Below are 23,468 nucleotides of genomic sequence, written 5' to 3' on the forward strand. Positions count from 1 at the left end.
CTTTTATGATTTAGAAAAACAGTATCTTGATACTCATTTCTATGGATTTTTACATTTTTCCATAAAAATTATGGAACACTTCACAAATTATATGTCATCCTTGAGTCAGGGCCATGCTAATCTCTTGTTTGAATTTTAATACCTATGCTGCTGAAGCAAGTGCTGTGTGAATTTTTAAAATGTAACTATTGTAAACACCTAAATTCCTGTAGCTCCCAGCAATGATGTAGTGCCAGACTACTGCTCAGAATTCTAGTCACATTAAGATTTTTTCTAATTTCCTCTGATCTTTTTTTTTTCCCAGAGTTATCAAACGCCACTAAGGAAGTAGCAAAATTACTTATTGTAAAAATAGGTAATAACGAAGGAAAAGTTTTTCCCAGAGGCTGCCCTATAATGTCAGATTCAAGAAACAGATGGCTCTCTAGCCACCGGGCTTTTCTCATAACTATTCTGCTTATTACATGCTTGCTTCCATGGAGGGTAAGAAAAAAATTAAAACATCCCTACATGGTAACAATATTTACATGAACCCACTTTTCCCCTATATGAAAAAAAAATAAGCCTCCTAAATTTACCTCACAAATCTATTATGTGCAAAATAATGTTATTAAAATTTGTTAAATGTAAAAGATCTTATTCATTTGAAAATTTTATTGAAAGATAATGTGTAGCAAGTGCTAATTCATTTCTAATAACTACCTACATCAAATCAAACTATACTTTTAAAAAAATGTTTAAAAAACACTACCATCCAAAGTTAAGACACATGTAGTCAAAGAAACTTTTTGCAGGTATAGTTTTGTAGGAAGGAGAAGAAACTATGGGTAAACTTAGTCCACCAAATAGTTTATTAACCATGATTATACTTGAAAATAATAGAATTACCATTATTTTGATCAAAATGTAAAGAATGCCATTATAAACGATGAAACATAGTTTCCCCTCCTTTTTCCATTGCTGGTGTATTAGTGATACTCAACTCTTTAGTGTTCTGGGAAACCCAAGACTATTTTTCCTTAGGTTTCCAAATCATTCCTAAGATATATAGAGTCATAAAACTTTTAAGAGATTATCTGCTCAGAACTCTCACTCTTGGGCATGTGCAAAACGAAAAGGTTAAAGCATCTGCAAAAAAATCCCTTAACAGAAGAGCAAGATAAAGTCTTGAATGTTTTAACACATTTACTAATTCGTACATTTTAATAAGTTTCAAGTACGATGTCAGTTTTCAGAATTTTATGCTCTTGAGGTGACAATTCCACAGTACTAGAAAAATACCAGTAAAAATACTCTGGGCTTCCACATTAAACTGAAGATACATTTTTTTCAGAAGTGTACAGTGGGGAGAAAAATAAAATTAAAGGCCTCCCTGGTGGCACAGCAATATCAACTATCACCAGCCACTGTGGCCTGAGTTCAATCCCTGGCCAGGGAGCTGACCCACATGGCACGGCAGACCTCTCCTGTCTTGCCCGCTGCTCTCCTCAGCAGTGTATTTCAATCCATCTGCCTATTCTGCTCTCCACTCTGTCTCTGGTGAAACTTCTCATGCCCTGCACCTCTGGCCTACACAGTTTCTAGTATGCATAAAAAATAAAAATAAATCTTTAAAAAATAAAACAGAATTAAGTAATTTCCAGTCATAACATACGTTGAAAGCACACTTCACTTTGGAGACGGAGTGTTAATGCTCCAATCTTACCTTTTTTCCATTCCTAGAGTTAGCTGTCTGTACTGGTTCCATTCCCAAATAGTTCAATTCTGCCTTATTATTTTTTTTACATCTCTGCCACTTCTGTTTTCTACGATCTTCCATATACTGCAATAGAAAAGTACCAGTTATCCTGGCAGAATAAATATCTTCTCTGTAGTAATATGGCACTAGACCTAGCTTGACAATAAATAATTGCTTATTACATGAATAAATAAATGCTTAGTTCTAATTATTGCAAAACTGCCACTAGGCAGATCTCTCAAAAAAGATTAGGTAGTTATATAAGCTTAAGAGTAAACAATTGTCTACCATTTAATTTAACAAGTGACAATATTACTTTGACACTCATGACAACTCTGGGAGACATGAAGATTTTGTATAATAACTCTTATTTTTTGGATGCAAAACCAGTGACATAATATGGCATGCTTTCTCCTTCTCACACAGCTAAATACCAAGGGAATGACTTTAAAATCTTGCTGTATGGAACTGCCACTCACCGCTAGAAATCGGGGATCGACAGCAAACTCTGGATGACCCTGTAACCACATCTCCAGTTCAGCCCGGCGAGGGGCATCCTCACCCACCAGCAATGTACCATCCACCTTATTGATGACAGGGATCCGGGTCTCCAGGTCCACATCAAGGTGATTGGGCTCTTCCATGCACTCCACCTCCAGCTGCAAACCCAGAATCCACCCCCATGAGCACATACTCTTCTTTGGGGCAGGGAGGGAGGGGGAGCAGAGCCAATGGTAGCCAATAAAATAACTCTAAAATCTTCTAATCCCTCAATCCCAACTATCTTCATAAATTACCAGGAATAAAAAGATCTTATCATGTTGAAGACTTTATCACTCACCTCAACTAATTTCTTTCTGTTCCCCTTCTTCTTATGAAACAATGGATGTCCATCTCCCATTACTCCATTAGCCATCAATTTGTGCTTCTGGAATGTTAACTTTAATCCTTCCTCCTAGGAACACAACCCACCCACACAAGACATTATATGGCACATGTTTTTAAAGTAAAGATTAAAGCTTTGGAGGACATGGGTTAAAGGTCATCCACTGGCTCAACGATGGTGAGACAGAAGACTATCTCAGTTAGAAATATAACACAATTTATGTATGTTCTCATTGGAAAGATTTTATTTCTTGACTTAGAGCCCCTCAGGTAGATTTAAGAGAAATACAATTTATCTCAACAGCACCCAGAGCAGGGTAAAAAAAATACCCTACCTAGAGAGTCTCAATATTAGCATGGCAACTCATCATAGGGGCAAATCCTAACATAACTGTCACATACTAATTTAAGACATTTTTCTTATTAAGTACTTAATGACCAGCTAATTGGGTTCAATAGAAAAGAAGATTCTGATTTAATTTCACAGGAAACATTCCTTTTTAACTTAAGGCTCTTAATACTTAGGTGTCATTTTAATGGCTTTCCCAAATTCGATTTCAATTTTTTAAAAACCAGGCTTAGATCTAAAAGCAAGTTATCCAAAGAAGCCTGTGTCAATTAGATTTCTTTCAAAAATGTTGTCTCTTTTAATCTAGTCTTCAGGAGATTAAAGTCAAGATCCCTTTCATTACTTCAATGACTTTTTTTTAAACGGATCACTGTGACCTCTAATTTCTCCTCTCATTTTTAAAGTTAGCTGACCAAATACATTAGTATCCTGTTAGTGAAACTAGCAAGGACTACAGTCTCATTCCCCACATCCCAATCCCTAAATGCTGAGCTTACATCTTTGATCTGAACTGTAAACTCTTTTTCATCCATGCCTCGGCGAAGTTTGGTAAACTGAGCTGCTGCTGTGGTGACTGCAGATACTTCCTCTTCTGCCATGGAAGCTGCACTGCTACTTCGTGGTGTGGGGACTGGAGAGTCTCCATATTCTCCTGGTGTCAATGAAGGACTGTCTAACAAGTGGTTGCCTGACCCCAAAATTCCTCCTGTTATCATTTCCTGGCTTCGGCGGCTAGAAGGCCACTTCCCTGAGAGTACAGCCTGGCAGACGAGGTCAATACGGTTTATCAGGACACGATCCTGAAAGGAAAAAAATATACTGGTTTTAAGCTCGGAAAACTGACTAGTTGTATGATTCTGTGCCAAAGAATATTTCTGTTATTATCAGGATAGGTACAAATATTAAGGCAGAAAGAAGGAAGGTAATAAATACTATCACCTTCCCAGTTTCATGAAAAACATGTAACACTAAACACAATACAAGAAAACCAGAACTATCTGCTCCATTTTCCCTTTATATGTTTCACTGTATTTCTAAACTGTATGTTTCCAGGAATAAGGCTGTTACCTTGGGCCACTCAGATGCTCTTTGTCTTTCTTGTAGCAGCAGAAGCTCAGGGGTCATTTGTTCTCCATCTTCATTTGGGAATCCATCTTGGGACATAGTGAGGGACAGGAGACTCTCTTCATCATAGAGCTTTGAGCGGGGCCGGTCAGCAGCTAGAGATCATACATGTATGAACAAGATGAAAGAATAAAGTTAGAAAGGAATGGTATCATATGGGCTTTCAGAAGTTCAAAGAATAACAGATCTTTTTTTGACATTTTATCAAATCAAAACTAACATCTATTTCAGGAGATGCATTTAGATAAGAAAGGAAAGAGCAGAGAAGAGGAAATAGGGAAGAGGGCCAACAGCCTGTCACATGCACTCACTTAGCTTTTCTTCCTTCTCGTCCTCACTCTCATCAGTGCTGGAGCTGGAGCTGGATGAGGATGAGGAAGAAGAGGATGATTGTGACAGCTTGCTCAAGTCCAACTCAGAGTCTGAATCATCCTCATCCTCTAGTTTGACTGGTGGGACACTCCGGGAAACCAGAGGGGTAGAATCAGAGGGAGCTACTCGCATTTCATAGTCTTGTGGGTTTGCTCGGCTCCTGGCCACCACCTCATGCTCTAGCTTTAAAGTCAGACTCTCCAGACTGGGAACCTGGGCAGCTGTCTCCTCGGGTGGCTTTTCAACAGGAACATCTGGGCGCAGGGGCAGTGGTGAGGCAGTGCGCGAGGTATACTGCTGGTGTAGCAGTGGAGTAGAGCAGCGTGACAGGGATGGAGCTGGTGCTCCTGCCTGATGATTCTGCATATAATTCATACGGGCAGCCAGAAAAGAGAAGTCTGGATCCTGCATGATGTTGCAGTCTGTTTGGCTCACCCCATGGCGGGCTGCCCCTCGTAGAAGCTCCCCATCATGCCGAATAGGCTCCCACCATTTGGGCAATTCAGGACCTGGAGGCTGACATAACGCCAGCCGATCTTCCAAAAGGGGGTGGCATAAAACTTGTTCCCGTAGGCGCCGAAGCAATTCGATACGGTAGAGAGTCCGTGAGGCCCTCTCCTCAGTAATAGGCTCAATGAACAGGTTGGGGTCCGGGGGCTCTGTAACATACAGAGACAGTAGGAAAGAAATGATTCAAGAATTGGTTGTATGATCATCCATCCCCACACTTCCTAGCTCTCCAGTCTCCCTTACCATCTCCAGCTGCTGGGGGAAGGCGGCATACTTGGCGGCACATGGCCACAAAGCCATGGAAGTACTTGGTAAGGCTTTCATCTGTTTTTTTGTCCAGTCGGGCAAAAGTGCGGAAGCGATCCCAGTGGAATTGCATGGTGTCAGGGTCATATTCCACACCAAAAGTAGACACTACTCGATAGAAATCAGTTTGTTCACGCCTTGTCCACCTACAGAGGGAAGAGGAATCGGATAACAGTGATTAAAAGAATACAGGGAGACTGAATACTTTTTAGTGTGGTTTAGAATACCTGAAAAACATAAAATTGAAAGTAGCAGGAAAAAAAATGCACAGAAGAAAGCAGAAGAGGTGGTATAAAAGGTACTCTATAATGTGTGTATAAGACTTTTAAAAATTATCAGACTAAGGGGAGAAAGGATATGGGGAAATAAATCAATGAGAATGGCTATAAACAAGCACTACCTGGATCACCTATGTGGTTATGTACCTAGTGAGGTTTTATGTCACAGAGGTGTAACAATTAAAGGCAAAAAATGGTCCCTCGGTAAGGAATTCCAAATCCTTTCCAAGATGCTTTTCAAGATAGGGTCACAATTGAAGACAAACTTACAGCTCAGCCCAAATTCCTAGTCATATTTTACCGTTGCTGTTTCTCCCGCCTTGCAATTTCCTTTAACTTGAAGGCTGCCTCACAACGCCGTCGTCTCCGGTCCCCTCGTTCTGCAGCCTCTATCTTCATCTGTTCTCTCTTGTAGCTGCGCTGGTAGGCTGTAACTAGGCGGCGAAGTCTGGCTGTTAGAGCAGAGCCTGGAGGCCAGAAAAGATGACCTGGCTGTTGGGTCACCTGGGCTGTGGGAAATAAAGCAGGATAAATAGAAGGTACAGGAAAGATAATAGAAACAATACTAGTATTTCAACCCACCCAAAGGTAAAGCTCTTAGAAATCCCAAGATAGTATAGAATTATCAGAATTATCAGGCTAAGGGGCGATAGGATATGGGAAAATAAATAAATAAACCCCCACCACCCCACACAAAATTGTACTAGTTCACCTAGAAGTTTACCTTCATCTCCATCAATCACTGAGATCTCCTCATCCATCATCATCAAGGGATCACCCTAGAGAAAGAGATCCACCCCAAAGGATGGAAGGTGAAGAAAGGGGGGAGGTTGGCACTCTGAAATCATTTTGGCACCAAGGGAGCAAGAAACACTTCCAATGAAAGGACTCTCACAGAAAAAAATGGAAGCAATCAAGTAAAATAATAAGAAAATATAACCTGAAAAGTGAGTTATTATTAATAGTTTAATGATAACAGGACTCAGGAATTTAGTAGTCAATTATTTCAGTATCCAGCTTGGGTCCCACTTTATCCATAAGGCCATCCCTGATCTCCCCCAGTTGGCATTGTAATTCTTTTCATATTCAAAATGGTATTTATTTCCATTTCATATTATCAATTAATATAGGGTCCAAGGAATGGGAGAATACTAAACTATTTAGTATTAGAGAAAAGCTAAACTCAAATGAGATTCCTTACCTCATCATCTTGGTCTTTTGGTGGACCCTGGAGTGGTTTATATTCAGGGTCTTCACAATCCTTATCAAAGTCAACCCTAAAATTATTCAGAGGCATGACAAAAATATTAATAATACATCTTCTTTCACTAAGAGGAACTGAGGATAAAGACCTGGCAAAACACAGAATCTAACATGGACTAATCTTTTCTGTAATGCTTGATGGAATGGCTACCAGGTGCTAAGCTTTGAGTAAGTTATATACAGCACCTAACAGGAGAAATAACTGGAAAAACTGACAATGTGGTAGTCTATATTGCTTGAATTTGAAATTAAACACTCTGACCAGCACATTTCCTTTCTCTTGCTTTTTTTTTTTTTAATGTTTAACCCACTATCCCTCTCATCCCAACTACTTACTTTTATTATTTCATTTGAAGATCCATGCTTCCTTAATATTTTGCTCTATTGAGCTTAAGGATGACATAATAAACACTTCTCAAAAAACAAATGACCCAATTTCCTTTAAGTATCTTGAACTGAGGTTGTAATCATTAAAAAGAAATCTCTCTATCACAAAAGTGAGTGGGTATTTATGACCTATGTGAATTACTTTACATGCCTCTCAGGTCTCCATGTGAGAAGTTTTGTTAAACTCACTGGCACCCAAACCAGGGCAATATTGCCTTAGCTGGTGGCTCAGTATTAGCATGGCAACTCATCACTGAGGCATGTATCCTGATAGAGTCAATCTGTCACACATTGCTGGAAGATGATATAGTGCAAAATTTTTTAGGCAATACCAAAAAGTAGCATGAAGAAATGCATGGTTATATGAGATTGAGTTATCTTCTTAGCCATTTACTATAGCGATATCGAAAAGCATTGCAAAGAAAGCTGAGTCAAATGAAACATTTGGGAGAAACATTAACATTCACATTTAGGAGCATCTTATGGATTGTGGATTTAGGCCAGCTTATGGAGTCCTTTCCACTGGTCCCATTCTCTCTCAAGGATTTATCATTCATGAGTATAACTACCACTAAGAATCCCAACACATTTAGTCAAAACTAGAATTGTTACCTTTCAACACAAGCAACTATGAGCCTTTATAGGGTGGACTCAGAGTTTTTAGAGAACTAACCCCAATGCTTACCCTTCTACTATGTCAGAAAAATTATCCAACACTCGGTGTTCTGCTGCAATGGCCTTGTCATCTGGTCGGCCAGCCTTTTCCAGGAAGCATAAGGCTGGGTCTGCCCTCATAGTATTATATTTCTCATATCCTAGAAGGAAAAAGAAGCATAAATTAAAGAAATTTACTTGGTATGTTGATAGAGTAAATATGATATGTGTGCTATTTTGCAAAAGTTAAGTAAGATATATAATCGAGACAGTTTTGTTGGATTATAATACTATATTCAACATTTCTACAGTGTAGAGTCATAAAAAGTTTTAGTATAAGTTATTGAAGAAGGGAATTTAATCAGTTTACATAAAATGGTGATAGATTTAAATAGCCACTTAACTGGTAATCTTTCTATTATTCGTCCAATAAAGGTAAAGAAACTAAAAAAGTTGAATAATTTAGAGCTAGGTAACACATTCTCAAATAAAGCATAAGAAACTTACACCTACAAACAAATAGGACTCTGAATGTCTGATTAACATTGAAAGAATGAATGAAATGAATAAACACATTTCAGGATATTTGGACTCTTATCAGCTCTGTGTCTCACAAGTAAACCAAAGACTATAAATGGTCTGCTTTTTCTTGTCCCTTTAAACTTTAAAAAAAAAAACATAGATTAACTCAATCACTTCTACCTTATAGAAGTACAGAAAAGTCTTTGGAAAAAAGAATTTACTGATTCACGGGAAGTTAGTGGTCACTGCTATTAATACCTGGGTTTATTTCTAGGCAAGACAAAAAGGGAACATTCCCCCTTTTAATATTTTATTTTTGTTTCAGTCAAACACTGTTGCTCACGTCATTAAATTGATGACCATTTAGACAAATGGATAGTACGAGGGTCACAGGGAAAAAAAATAACTATACAAGTAAAATACTTTTAGCAAGCCACAGGAAACCCAAACAATTAACTGTGGTTATTACTAATGAGTAGGCATATAGTACCTCCCCTGATTCGTGGAACCTTAACTGAGAGGGTATGACCTAAAGATTGGTAACAGTGATTAAAAAACAGATGGGAGTCTTCCTGCCTTGAGATTTAATTATCTGTCTGGTCATTCTCGAACAACTATTTATAAAAACTAACTGCTCTGCTCTGGATATTTAAGAACTAGCTTACCACTTAAACCTAAATTTATTGAAGATCAGAGAACTCAATTAATATTAAATATTCTATCTCTAACACAAATCAACAACAGGAAAGGAATAAGCTAAAAGAAGGTACCTACCATGCTTAAAGACGCCAATGAGCAGGGATTTATCAGCCTCACTGTCCCACCACGTTGTTGGAACCTCCAGCTGATCCACTACTGGGAACCATATGTCAATCTCACTAAAGGTGTAAGAGGTCAGAGTCAGCATAATGAAGCAGATAATGGATATGATAATCCTTGGAAATATTAGCCAGGTATCTTCTATCCACTCATTTAAATACTCATGTGTCTACCTATTTCCTCCTGCTTATATAAGGTATAGAATTAAAGACATGATATATAAACATTAATTATTAGGTATCCCAAAGACATTATAGAGGGAAATAAACGAATCATTCTTGAAATAAGGCAGAGCGTAAAAAAAAAAACATAGCATAATTTTACCTGGCAATGGCACCCCCTAACACCTTCTCTGCTTGGTCTCCAATGACCTCCTGCCTCAGATAGTATAGCATTCGGACCCGCAACAGCACCCTAGAAGAGCAGAAGAGCTGGCTCAATAATAGAAAGTTTGAAGTGGAAAATGCTTTAATATTTGCTAAGTACTATTCTTACTTGTTACACTGATGTTTCAAATGTTTCTTATAACTTTCATCTTGGAAGAGAGTATCAGGGTTATATTTCCGGATCCAATCTGCCTTATGGATATCAAAAGTGCTTTGTGACTTTACTTTTTTCCCCTTGCGTCCACGAGGCACAGGGATAGAAAGACCTTGGACAGGAGAGACATTGAAGACTTGGATTGAGAAAAACCCTTGGACATGAAAATGATAAGGTAACCTATAGAAAGATGAAAAGTAAAGAGTTGATAATTACCTGAATGATTCTGCAATTCTTTTGTCTTGCCATTTTCAGCAGGGCTAATTAAGTCCCAAATGAAGCCTTTGATATTTTCATCCCCACGATAGTGTAGAAGACAGTACACGAGAATGGTCCGGCAGATTGTCTCTACATCTCGTTCAGTCATACGGCGCTTGAAGCGACCATGAGACAAGATATCTCGCCACCGTCCCCAACTGGAAAAACCAAAAAGGAAATTGTATTAGCATTTTCCTGGAAATGCCAACTCACTGATATATCTCTGTCCGCCAAAATCACATCTCCCAAATGGTGGAGACAAAAAGATGTTGGGAAATCACAAGAACAGAATAAATAGAAACAAGTTCTTCAAAGGCAACCAACTCCCTTAGTCCTTCTGTCACAGCTCCAATTTGAAAGGTAAACAGGGTGTCTATTAGAACAGAGATGTTCTACATGGGATGGAAAGGCAGACTCTTACCCATATACCAAGAGATGCTTTTCCACCCGAAAACAGTCAGTGCGCCCATAGGGATGATGACGGTCATGCCGGCGAGAGCGTGGTCGCTCATCATCTTCACTTTCCAAATCAGAAAATTCCACCAGGTCATCATCTTTCAGAGTGCTGAAGTGGCGGGTTTGTTTCCGTACTCTAGGTGTGTCAATCACCAAGTTATTCTATGCAGAGAACAGAAGAGGTAACTTTCTTCATATGTTCATGGGAAAGGAATTTAGACAATCAGGGATTGAAACAGCCTTGGAAATAAATTTATAGATACTCAAAGTTTTTGACATTCAAAATAATCTATAAGGACTCAAGTAAGCAAATTCAAGTAGTTTTCTGGGGCCTCCTATACAGAGAGTTTGTACAATGATCCTTATATATATGCCAACATAAAAGAAGGTCAACATTGAAGAATCAGAGTAGCTATAAAGACTCCTATGAGGAATATTTCTTCTGCAACACTTCCTCCTTGAAGGAAGAGTAAGCTCACCTTGCTATTGAGTAGATCCATGTCCAGGTCAGCCTTTTTGGCCCACTTTTGCCAAAAGTTGGGGTCATCCAAAGAAATATCTGTCCGATTTTCAGAAGCAACAAAACTTGCCTAGTGAGAAATAAAGGAACACAGAATGTTGACTAACATTTTTTTGAGCAATAAGAAACCCGTAACTACATTAAAAAAATGTACCTAAAATATAGAAATTCCTATCTTTATCTATGTCTTTACTAGCCTCTAGCACAGACAAAACATACCTTGGCAAAAGTAGACCCCTTTCCTTCAGACTCAATGGTGATGGTTGTGGTTCGTCTCAACAAAATCTGGTCAATGTCCTCTTCACAAAACTTGGAGCCCTCATCATCTTCCTCCATTATGGCTGCATATGCTCCTTTTCGTAAGAGATCCTCAATCTCCTTCTTAGAGAACTGTTGGATCTACAAAATCCGATAGAAAGATGAAAAGACTACTAAGAATATTACCTAACTATATCATAGTATTTTAGTTTATTATAAGAAATAGTAGTTGAAAATCCACACAAGGTAGATTCCTGTGCTGACATAGTTTTTGCCTCCCTCTATCATCATGACCTGCTACAAACATATCGATAGTCTAAAAGGACTCACTCCAGTAATGTTGCCATCACGACCACTCATGGACTGAAGTACAGCCTTATCCAGTCCCAATTTGAGGCTAGCCTTATCAAACATTTCTCTCTCATAGGAATTACGAGTGATAAGACGATACACCTTCACAGCTTTGCTCTGCCCGATTCGATGACAACGTGCCTGGGCCTTTTAAAAAAAAGGGAGAGAAGGAAAGAACAAAGGAAGTATGAGATGGGGGTAGGAGACAGATGGGGAAAGGATACAAAATATCAATTCACATCTACAAAGCAGTCATGAGATTAACTCCAAATCAAAATTCAATTTCCAGATGGATACTGCCCTATCATGCAGGCCAGGGGTGAGCAAACTATGCACTGTAGCTACCCAGTTCTATTATAAAGTTTTACTGAAACAGAGTCCCACCCATTCTTTACATATACCATTGGCTTCTTTTGTGCAACAAAGCAGAGATATGTAGTAACAAAAGAGCTCATATGGTCTGCAAAGTCTAAAATATTTACTGTTTCTTTACAAAAAGTTTGCTGACCTCTGATTTAAACTGCCACCCCTAAACAAGTAAAAAATTCCATACTCTCTGAAAGACACTTCCTAAGAGGTCCTGATCCTGTTGAAAAATCTCCTAGGTTATGTACTTAGTTCTAAGACAGCAATTTCCTTTACCTGCAGGTCATTTTGTGGATTCCAGTCTGAATCAAAAATGATGCAGGTATCTGCAGCTGTGAGATTAATACCAAGTCCACCAGCCCGGGTACATAGCAAGAAGACAAAGCGGTCGGAGTCAGGCTTGCTGAAGCGATCAATAGCAGCCTGTCGAAGGTTGCCTCTAACTCGCCCATCAATACGCTCATATAAGTACCTGTATAGGAGTCACAGAAAAAAAATTTTAATTGGCTAAGGAGACAGAGACCAAACATATTAGGATCAATATTAGTATCTCCATGTCTCCAGTTGGCCAAAAACCATATCAGAAACTTAGGCATATGCCTCTCATTCCAGACCTGGTCAGTTTCTACTGAAGTTGGGCACAGTTCAGGACCTTCTACTCTTTGTAGCTTTGAGGATACAGTGAACACAAGGCTTATAAAGACTCTTTTCTCACCTTCTTTGGATTAGATAATCCTCTAGGATATCCAGGCAGCGTACCATCTGGGAGAAGATCAGAACCTTATGACCACCAGCTTTCAGTTTTGGAAGTAACTTGTCAATAAGAACCAATTTGCCAGCTGAGCGAACCATGGCCTGCAGGTGGAAGTCATGAGGTATGATATGGCAAGCTTCTCGAAATTCTGTTAGGATTTTCTCTTCTGCACCTGCCAAAAAAAAATTAAACTTGATGGTAAGATGTAGAGAAACCTACTAAGACTGTGATTTATTTAACTACAATTTGGAAGCAAAAAAAAAAAAAAAACAAAAAAAAAAACAAAAACAGTAATGATTTGAGATGAACATTTCTCACATACATTTCAGCATGAAAAAAATACAAAATCATCTGCAGATGTGTTACATCAAAACCTTCCAAGTCAGTCTTACAATTATAATTGGGTTTAACAGGGTATCTAAGATGTGTAAGTATGTGTACAAGGACTAGGACAGATCATGCAAATGGCTATTACCACTCTACTGGCATCCAAATTAGAACCAGCAAAATGGAGTAACAGTGAGGACATTTATACACATAACAGAATGACCTGAGTTCTTATTCATGAAATTTTTAATAATAGGTTCTATTTAATTTTGGAGATTGTGCAGGGTAGAATAAACTAGACAAAGACATTTCAATTAAGAGCCCTATTAAAAGAACTCTCCTCCATCCCCAAATTAGTCTGGATTAGTCAATGCACCCATTTTTCCTGAGGTATATCACTTAGAAAGTGAACTTTAAGTTTTACGGAAATTCAGCTATTTTCCAGGAACTTCCTCACCATTAATGAGATACGGGTGATTGCAGCATTTACGCAACTCCATCATTGTGTTGAGTAGATTAGGCATATTAGTATGACCTGCCCCTTTGGAAAGGAAGGAGAAATTCTTCTCCAAAATAGCCCGGTAGTATTTCTTTTGGATGTTGGTCAGTTCTACTTCAATAATAGTTTCCTGTTTGGGTGCCAAGTTTTTTTCAACATCCTCTTTGAGTCTTCTTAGCATCATTGGCTTAAGAATTGCCTGTAGTTTTTGAACCTGTGTCCAAAACAGAGAAAAGAAATCAGGAACAAGAAGACAAACACTTTCAGATAATGTGGAAACAGAGAAGATATAAGTTTTCCAGTATCTAAGTGGACAATGCCCCCAAATGATGCAAGGACAAGGCTACACAGAGTCCAGAAAGGTTTTTGATGTGTATGGCAATAGGTATCTACTTTATCTTTGTACCTTTTATGGCAATAGGTACAAACTTTATCTTTTATCTGCCCTATCACCAGACTTCCTACCTGTTCTTCTGTCTTGAGATCCCCAAAGTCCTTGAGAAACTCTGATTCTGAAGGAAACTGTGAAGGTTCCAAGAAATGAAGCAAACTGAACAGTTCCTCCACTGTATTTTGCAATGGTGTTCCTGTGAGTAGCACTTTATGTTCCTACACATGAATGATAAAATTCAGAATGATAAAATTCAAAAACACAAAGGACTTCTGGAATATTCTACTGAGTGTATAACTTTATCTACAAAATTATGGGAATGGACCAGATTACTCCCTTTTCTTTTACTTGCTCTCTCCTTTTTTTTTTTTTTTTAAAGATTTATTTATTTATGCATACAAGAGCGGGGGTGGAGGTCTGAGGTATGGGGGTGGGGGTGGTGGTGGTGAGAATATTCATCAGAGACAGAGTGGGGAACAGAACAGGCAGATTGACTAAAATACACTGCTGAGGGGAGCAGCAGAACAGGCAGATTAACTGAAATACACTGTTGAGGGGAGCAGCAGGGCGAGATAGGAGAGGTTTGCTGCGCCAGGTGGGTCACCTCCCCGACCAGGGATCAAACTCATGCTGTAGTAGCTGCGGATTGCTTTATAGTGCTGATGTTTAACCCCCTGCGCCACCAGGGAAGCCTCTTGCTCCATGTTTTGATAAGCATAAAACATTCAAGAAGAACCCTGATGTTATTTAACACATTGAATTAACTTAAACACTGCGACAATGAAATAAACAATTCAGAATATGCCTTCTTTCCAATTACATGTCTCTCCACACCCAACCCCCCTCAGATGTCCTAGTATAGTCCCCCTCTAGAGAATGTATCTGTGTTGTATTAAATACGGCCATTAAATTCTTTGTAGCTCCTCTTATCAAGGTTCACCCATTGAATCTTGGTGTGCCATGTTTTGACAAAGAGAATGCAGTAGAAGTGGTACTGTGTGAATTTCAGACCCTATAACTCAAATGCTTTATAAGCTTCCACCTCCAACTCCACCATGTAAGGAAGCCCAGTCTGACCTATTAGAGGGTGATGTCTGCATTGAAGTTGAGCCCAGGTGACCCAGCCAACAACCAGCATCAACTGCCAACTGCAGATACATTAATGACTCCAGACAAGACCACCAGAAGAATGGCCTAGCTGAATCTTAAGCAGATTACTGAGCTAGAGAATCCTGAAAAATGTATTTGTTGTTTAAATTTGTGGGTACTCTACTATGTAGCAATAGGTAACTAATATAGAATCCCTCCTCTCCACCTGATTGAGAACCATTAGCTTAATCTGCCTTCTAATTCTAAAACTTATGTAACTTTTAGGTAACCATTCCCAGAGATCCTATAGATCAATACCCACCACCCAAAAGCAAGATGGTGATTTCTTTTTCTTCTCTGCTAAATTGGGGTTATTTTAATTTCACAGTAAATCAGGGCTATTTTAATCCAGGTGTTTTGTCCACAAGTCAAATGTGAGGACTCACCAGGTCCATATGCTTAAGACTATCAAGTAGTTTGCAATTACGATTCTTCAGTCGATGGGCCTCATCAATGATAACACAGCGCCACTCAATTTCACGAAGCTCAGGACAGTCTGACAGAATCATCTCAAAAGTGGTGATCAGGGCATCAAACTTGTAAGCACCTGGGATGAGGCGCCCCTAAGCATGAAGTCAGTAAAGTCAGAAAAAGGCTAAAACATACCTAAAACAAGGAGTTCTTCTGAATTACACATTTTCTTTTCCAAATTCAGGCAAGCTTAGTAGGAAATACAAACTGCACCACCACCCACCTTCAATGCCATTTATCTTCCTGATAAACAGTGCCAAATCACTGAATGTAAGACACATTGCCTCCTCAACATATTTAGTTCTTGGGACTATGACAGTCCTCACTGAATGAAGCTGGACATTTTTGCCTAGTTCATGTATCTCAGCCTTAGTATTTTGCTGGTTAACAATGAAATCCACAAATGATGGGCACCACTGAAACACACACATCTGAAGTGAAAATAGCTAATATTGTATGTGGAAATATTGGTAATTGCCTAAAAACAGAAGAATCAAGTCATCAAAACAAAATTAAGAACAGTAAAATGTGACTTGAATAAATGTGGTTTGGTTGAAATAAAAAGCACAGAAAACTGATGGTAGAAAACTTGCTATTAAAAAAGGGTAAGTGATTCAAATATATTTTCAAGTTCACAAAGAAAAAGGAACTGTTCAAAATTTCAGTAGACTAGGGGGTAAAAAAAGGCAAGAGAGGAAATGATTTGAGTTCACCACCACATGGATCAAGGAATTAAAGTGGCTAAGTGATTTTCAGAATGAAAAATTTTCAGAATGAAAATCACTTTGTTGATTAAAAGCCAATGCTGGTAAATAAAATTCTATTTAAAATGTATGTCCTCATGAAAAAAAAGTTAGACCTTCTACTGGATCCAAATAGCAAGATTGAAAAAAAAGTCCTAAAAAAAATGTCCTATAGGGCCTCCCCTGGTGGCGCAGGGGTTGAGCGCTGGGCTGAGAGGCTGCCTGCAGCCTCTGCAGCGCTGGTTCGTTCCCCGGCCACGGGCGAGGGTCCCACACACACACACACAAAAAAAAAAGTCCTATACAATCTGCACAGAATTACACTAAAACCAGAGTATCAAAAGTCTTTTATTCATGTGAAAGCTTCTAAAATACCAGGTCCCTTGGCCGAAGACATGTATCTCACCCGTGAATCTTTGCAGTACATTTCATATTGCTGAATCATCTGCCGGCTGGCCAGACTGCCATGGTACACAATAGTATTCATCTCTGTCCATGTATTGAATTCTCGCTCCCAGTTAGTAATTGTGGACAGTGGGGCAATAACCAAGAAGGGGCCATGGATGCCCACATTATATACCTCCTGCAAGAAGGCAATGGACTGAATAGTTTTGCCCAATCCCATCTCATCAGCCAGGATGCAATTCTGCCTGCATATTCATCGTGGAAAAAGAAAACTATGTCAAAGATACCATCTTAAAAAGGAGTATATAAAAACAAAGTTTCAAAAGAAAAGTAATACAAATAATCCCAGACTTAGCCCATATCTCATGGGTCCACTCTTTCCTTTACCTGTTATACCAATTAAAAAGCAACCAATTGACCCCTTCCAACTGATATTCTCGTAATTGGTTTCTGTTTTTATATTCATGTGATAACTCCAACTTCTTCCAGGCGCTTGCCTGTGGACGAGTCTAAAAAAATAGGAAATTTGAATAAATGAGATGGAGACATGAACTAAAGTAGACAAACTTACTAGGTAGTTCTGGTAGAACTCAATTCAAAAACATTACTGCTTGAATTAAAACGTCAAATTTATTCAAGCTTGTGAATTTTTACTTACATCTTAAAAAGAGTAAAAATCCATTAGTTACTCTGGAGGATGCTAAAGAACTACTTCGATAATTAAAAAATTAAAAATTAAAGCATTTACACTCCTTTCCTATACCATCTGTATCTCAGGGTAACCAAATAGTAAGTGAGACTTCTTTTTATAGAAGATTCCAGCTAATAAATAAAGAAATGATAGTACACTTAGTGGCCCTCACTCCTATATGATCAAGCCTCTGGAACACTGACGTCTGATGGAACTTTCATCAATAAGTGAAGATGTTTTATATCTGCCTCTAGCCACACATCACTATTCAGCATGTGAAATATGGGTAAAGGCTACTGTATTGGGCAGCACAGCTCTAAAAAGCTCTAATGGACCACACTGCTCTACACCTAACCATACAGGAGTTAGAAGGGACAGAGAACATTCAAAAAGTACCAAGGGTAATGAAATTGGTAAACTTCAGACTATGGAAAATCCCAGAGAACAAATTACCTGGTTTCTTCAAGAGAAAAGTTGCAAATGAGAAAGAGGAGGTCAAAGGAGACTAAAATGACATATTAATTAAAAGCAATATATGGATCTTATTTGGAATCCATTTCAAACAATATTAAAAACTAGAAGCCAGAGGGCCTCCCTGGTGGCGTAAGGGGTTAAGTCTCAGCACTATGATGCTACCAGCAGCCACTGCAGCAGCACGAGTTCCATCCATGGCCAGGGAGCTAACACACATGGTGCAGCAAGCCTTTCCTGTCTCGCCCGCTGCTCCCCTCAGCAGTGAATTTCTGACAATCTGCCTGTTCTATTCCCCACTCTGCCTCTGATGAATCCTTTCACCCTCCCACACCTCTGGCCTGTACCCTAGCTCTTGTATGCATAAATAAATAAAATAAATTAAAAAAAAATAGATAACAATTAGGGAAATATAGACTAGATATTTAATAATAGTTAGGAATGGTTAAATTTTTCAAATGTGATAATGGTATTATTCATTTTTTAGACATAAACATTAAAATATTTATAGAGATGAAATGAAGGAATCTGGAATTTGCTTTAAAATAATATGGGGGGGGCCTCCCCGGTGGCGCAGTGGTTGAGCGCTGGGTTGCGAAGCTACCTGCGGCCTCTGCGGCGCCGGTTCGATCCCCGGCTGCTCCCCGGCCACCGGAGGAGGGTCCCACATGGTGTGCAGACCTCTCCTGCCGCCCGCTGCTCCCCTCAGCAGTGTACTTCGGTCCTTCTGCCTGCTCTGCTCCCTGCTCTGGCTCTGGTGAATTCTCTCACCCTCCCGCGCTTCTGACTGTACCCAGTGCATGTATAAACCAAAACAAAACAAAAACAAATAATAAATAAATAAATAAGACATGCCTCTAAAAAAAAAATAAATAAATAAATAAAATAAAATAATATGGGGGGCCTCCCCTGGTGGCACAGCAGTTGAGCACTGGGCTGCGAAGCTGCCCGCAGCCTCTGCAGTGCCAGTTCGATCCCCGGTCTCCAGCGAAGGTCCCACATGGCGTGACAGACCTCTCCTGTCGCACCCACTGCTCCCCTCAGCAGTGTATTTTGTGAGTCTGCCTGTTCTTGTTCCCCGCTCTGGTGACAGGTCACATAACTTACTTTCTCCCACCCTCCCGTGCTTCTGACTGTACCCAGTGCTTGTATGTATAAATAAATAAATAAATCAATAAATAAATAAATAAATAAATAAATCTTTTTAAAAAAATCTGGGAAACAGGAGAACAACTGGGAAGAGAAACACATGAAAAATGGCTATGCGTTAACTGTTAAAGATGGGTAATAGATACATGATACTACTTACCCAATTTTTGTATATTTTTAAAAATATTCAATAACAAAAAGTCAAAACAACATTAACTTTTGTAGAAGGAAAATTATAAAGCCGTACATGGACTTTATATGCTAAATGCAAAGGTATTTACCATTCTTTTGAGTTCTGGGTGCCTTGATTGAATCCGTTTAAATTCTCGAATCTTGCCTTCATCAACATCTTCTTTCAATTCCCAGGTACTATCCTCATAGGGTAGAGAGCACCATTTCACCAGGTAGTAAATTACAGGCTAGGAAAGAAGTCAAAGCCTTTATAAACTAATTGTGTATTCTCTGCTGTGGTTAAAGAATAAGATTTTGATTACAGAATCAGATCACAAAGTGTCAATAACTTAAAGGCATCGAAAAGGTCAAGCTGACTGCACCAATCATTTGCTCACCTGCTGATGCATTGCACTATTTTGGCTTAGATCATTCTTCCACACAATTTATAAGTACCTGCTCTAAATTTCTATCTGGTTGTTTCTAGAACATTAAGAACTAAAACATTATGCTTATCAAACAGGCAGATGCCAAAGGAAAAAAACAAAAGGAAGAAAAACTTCTTTTCCTTTATTTCCTAACCTCTACTGAGTTAAGTTAAAATGAAAAGATAAAGCTTGTAAAAGATAAGCATACGGGCACCAAATCTGATATAGTGGAAGCGAGGCTACTTTTAGAAGTGAGGAACAGGTTAAACCCAGAGGAGCAAAGTAGGGCTGAAATCACTGGACTTCAGAGTTCCTGATGCTCTGAATGCAGATGCTTCTTCAAAGAGTGGTCTTATGGTGGTAAAGAGATTTCCTTGTGAGCCTCAGGAAGCTAGGAGATAATTAGAAGATAGTATCACTGAAGAAAGTAACAAAAGTGAAGAAGAGAAAATGCTGAAATTCTAACTACAGCACAATGCTCTATATAGGCATTTCACTGCAAGGGAAGAGGCAAGATGATTCAAGATGATCACTGCACTCACTGCATTTCCATTTTTGGTTTATAAGCAAGAATTAGGTTGGGCCTAGAGTTAATCAACAAGAATCTCTACCAATTCATAGAAGCCAGCAAGAAGTCTGAAGACACAGTAACTCCAGAGTTACAGATCAAGAAGTAACCCAGTTACTCCTTTACCTTTTTCTTTATCATAGAAGTCAGGTCACATTCTAAGTCAAGTCATTTGTCCAGGTCACATATTTTTGCAGCATCATAACTTACTTTACAAGGGCTTTATTCAAATACTTATTTCTACTATTAGGTAATGTAAAAAGGATGACAAATTAAACTCACTTGGGAGAAGGAACATAGGTACACATAATGTTTTTATCCAATATTGAGAACATAAATTACAGAACCAGAGTACTATAACAGCTTCATCTGTCATGCCAGTTATAATACTTTCCAAAACAGGCCTAACCAAAAGAAATTATTCTGGGGAGGATAAGTATAGTGTGGTAGTCAGCATAAGACTTTTAAGGCTGTGAAGGTTGTGATCCTGAAAATGATGGGAATAATGGTAATTAACCTATCCTTTTAGCTAACTAACAGTATTTAACCTAACCAGGTTAATAACTGGTGCATTTTTCAATCACCTCCCACAAACAATAACTCACACCTTTAATTCAAAAAGCAGAATATATGTTATCTGAGGCATGCTTATTAGGATTTGAAGATGTACTGAATTGTAATAGGCCTTGGACATCTAAGGTTGACTTTGTGAGTGGTCTTAAAAACATTAAATAAAGTAGACTTAGGAGTTTTACAGAAGAGACTGTCAAATTCACTGTGGCTTAGATCTGTAAGACTCATGGAAAATGAAAATAGTAATGTATGAGATTGTATCTGCAAGTGTTTTAGCATCTGTAAACTCTGCTACCCAGTCTAAGAAAGCTTTTAGAGCAGTGTTTACCTATCAATCTATGCATGAGAACAACTTAGAGAGTAATGTGAAAACACAGTCCCACAATAGACCTACTCAATTTGAATCCATGGGAGTCAGACAGCACAATCTGTTTAAAAGTACTGAATCAAATGCCATAGATCTGTTTTAATGACAAATGAAAATGCATTTAACTGATGATAAGTTCAGGAAATAATTCTCAACAACATGCAGAAAGCTATGAATATGAACAAATATTTTTATATTCATAAATCTGAAAATTTGTGAAGTACCCTTTTCTCCTCCCCACCTGTCACCCTTAAGTGAGAATCAAGGGTCTCCTATATAAAATCTGAGAAAAGCTGGAGACCAAAGAGAATGACTTTTCAGTATATAAAGCCCGAAGATAGGAATCTTCTCTACCCCTTACCTTCTCAGTATCACTCTAAGGATCCCTCAGAAAAATTCAAAAGTACCTTTCCAGTCCAAAAGATAATTCAGTTATAACTGAAAAATAAAGGATGGGCAAGCAGACCAGTAGAAGAAGTCTTTCATGTTCCTCCATGGTCCCAACTCACCTCGCCATTGTCCTTGTCAATACTGTGAGACTCATCCAATATCCTATCCACCTCTACATAGTCTGGATTGAAGGGCTCTTCATCCTAGAGGAATTAAGAAATCAAACAATAAGACCTAAAGACCATTGTTAAGTAAACCTATCCCTCCATCCTACCTTTAGCTGATGACCCTACTTCAAGAGTTATTAAGAAAACAATTTATCAAATCAGAGCTCCCCACTTCCATATCATCAAATCCTCCAAACTTTGCTATATCTGCACACATGTTCTTGCCTGTTATGAGAGAAAATGTCTCCTCTCCATAACAGAGGTTACTTTCTCCATATATGCCCTGAAATCCATCCCGTGTTTTAGCAATCCCTCTATTTTGGACTATAACCATATGAACATGCACTACCATTTCCCATCTTTGCAACTACTTTTCTATTCTGCTTCATACTCAAACTTTCATAGGTTTTAAACACACAGCATGTCAATCTCACATGTCCATCCATTTCACTCTTCCTTTGATCATATAACTAAACTAATCTCCTCAGGATCATTAGTCATGTCCAAAAACCAAATACAATGATAACATTTCTGTACTGATCTTAACTTTATCGCTACACAGTATTCAATAATTCACTAGTCTCTCCTGAAACACTCTTCCCTTGACTTTTTCTCTCTCTCCCCACCCTTCTTTTGTTTTGTTTTGGACAATTCTCAGTTACATTCACTTGATCTTTTTCCCCTTGGTCTCTATTTGGGTTGTATCCTAAGATAAATAATGCAAGATTTCTACATGTGATCTCGGAGCAAGCTTAAGGGAAAAAATCCTACTTTTTCTTAAGATACTTTGCCCCCTTGGTTTTTGTGATGTATCTTTCACCTATCAATCTGGCATATAAGTCCCCTTGCTTTATCAGGACATCTGACTCAGGGAGAATTCTTTAAGGTTTGATTCCAAGGTCACAACCATTCTATTGCAGAATGTTCTACAAGAAAGTACAGAACTATTAGAATTCCCCTGCCCTCTGATTTTATTTATTTGCTCAGATCAGAAACCTATCCTCATAAGACATCACACCAAACCCTGTCAATTCTACTTTGAAATAAATTCTCTCTACCCAATAAACCTAAGTCCAAGTCATGATAATTTCTCATCTAGAAAACTTCAAATGCCTCTGTACTGCTCATCCTACTTTCATGTCTATTCTTCTCCAATCCATTCTGCAAAGGTAGGTGCATTTTTTTTTTTTTTTTTGGTGGGACTCTCGCCGGCGGCCAGGGAACGAACCGGCGCTGCAGAGGCTGCGGGCAGCCTCGCAGCCCAGCGCTCAACCACTGTGTCACCAGGGGAGGCCCAGGTAGGTGCATTTAGAAGCAAAAATTGGATTATGTGTTTGGCCTGTTTTAAAGCATTCAATGGTTCCCCTTTACACTTAGAATAATAAAAAACAAAACAAAACAAAAAACACAAGCTGCTTATAAGATTCACAAAGCACCTCCTTGCCTAAACTTCAGATCTCACTTAGGCCGTTCACTCTGTTATATATTAACTTCACTGTGTTTTCAGTTCCAATCCTATCTCAGGGGCTACTTCACATATGCTACTTCTCACTCCAAGGATACTATTTACACGTGCTCATTGCCTTGTTAACCCAGCTGTCAGGGAAATCTTCCCATATTATTCAAAGCAAAGTAGGCAATTGTTCTCTTTTTGTATGTCCATGTTCTCTTTCCTAGTACTTATCACAATTCAATTTTTTATCTCTATTGCCAATTAGACAATGAGCTACATGAGATCATGTCTGGTTTGCTTATTACAGTGATTAGTACAGTAAAATGATGAATACATGAATGACT

The 23,468-nt window shown here is 38.7% G+C and overlaps 1 protein-coding gene across 1 annotated transcript in view; it reads right to left on the reverse strand.

Moving 5' to 3' along the window:
* Positions 1 to 23,468, reverse strand: part of CHD8 (chromodomain helicase DNA binding protein 8) — a gene marked incomplete at both ends in the record, with an annotated part of 40,578 nt that overhangs the window by 1,871 nt on the left and 15,239 nt on the right. Inside the window, 28 exons of the mRNA XM_084240007.1 lie at positions 1,706 to 1,822; positions 2,218 to 2,397; positions 2,580 to 2,693; positions 3,470 to 3,772; positions 4,041 to 4,192; positions 4,409 to 5,128; positions 5,223 to 5,431; positions 5,865 to 6,072; positions 6,288 to 6,342; positions 6,765 to 6,840; positions 7,899 to 8,028; positions 9,164 to 9,267; positions 9,533 to 9,622; positions 9,704 to 9,860; positions 9,965 to 10,164; positions 10,428 to 10,624; positions 10,942 to 11,052; positions 11,202 to 11,381; positions 11,571 to 11,738; positions 12,234 to 12,429; positions 12,673 to 12,883; positions 13,496 to 13,751; positions 14,003 to 14,146; positions 15,464 to 15,640; positions 16,698 to 16,941; positions 17,084 to 17,205; positions 19,289 to 19,426; positions 21,624 to 21,707. Of these exons, the coding sequence (XP_084096133.1) occupies positions 1,706 to 1,822; positions 2,218 to 2,397; positions 2,580 to 2,693; positions 3,470 to 3,772; positions 4,041 to 4,192; positions 4,409 to 5,128; positions 5,223 to 5,431; positions 5,865 to 6,072; positions 6,288 to 6,342; positions 6,765 to 6,840; positions 7,899 to 8,028; positions 9,164 to 9,267; positions 9,533 to 9,622; positions 9,704 to 9,860; positions 9,965 to 10,164; positions 10,428 to 10,624; positions 10,942 to 11,052; positions 11,202 to 11,381; positions 11,571 to 11,738; positions 12,234 to 12,429; positions 12,673 to 12,883; positions 13,496 to 13,751; positions 14,003 to 14,146; positions 15,464 to 15,640; positions 16,698 to 16,941; positions 17,084 to 17,205; positions 19,289 to 19,426; positions 21,624 to 21,707 (5,043 nt within the window). The remainder of the gene's footprint in view (positions 1 to 1,705; positions 1,823 to 2,217; positions 2,398 to 2,579; positions 2,694 to 3,469; positions 3,773 to 4,040; positions 4,193 to 4,408; positions 5,129 to 5,222; positions 5,432 to 5,864; positions 6,073 to 6,287; positions 6,343 to 6,764; positions 6,841 to 7,898; positions 8,029 to 9,163; positions 9,268 to 9,532; positions 9,623 to 9,703; positions 9,861 to 9,964; positions 10,165 to 10,427; positions 10,625 to 10,941; positions 11,053 to 11,201; positions 11,382 to 11,570; positions 11,739 to 12,233; positions 12,430 to 12,672; positions 12,884 to 13,495; positions 13,752 to 14,002; positions 14,147 to 15,463; positions 15,641 to 16,697; positions 16,942 to 17,083; positions 17,206 to 19,288; positions 19,427 to 21,623; positions 21,708 to 23,468) is intronic.

Source organism: Talpa europaea (genome assembly GCF_964194135.1).
Source record: "Talpa europaea genome assembly, chromosome: 8".
Classification (NCBI taxonomy): domain Eukaryota; kingdom Metazoa; phylum Chordata; class Mammalia; order Eulipotyphla; family Talpidae; genus Talpa; species Talpa europaea.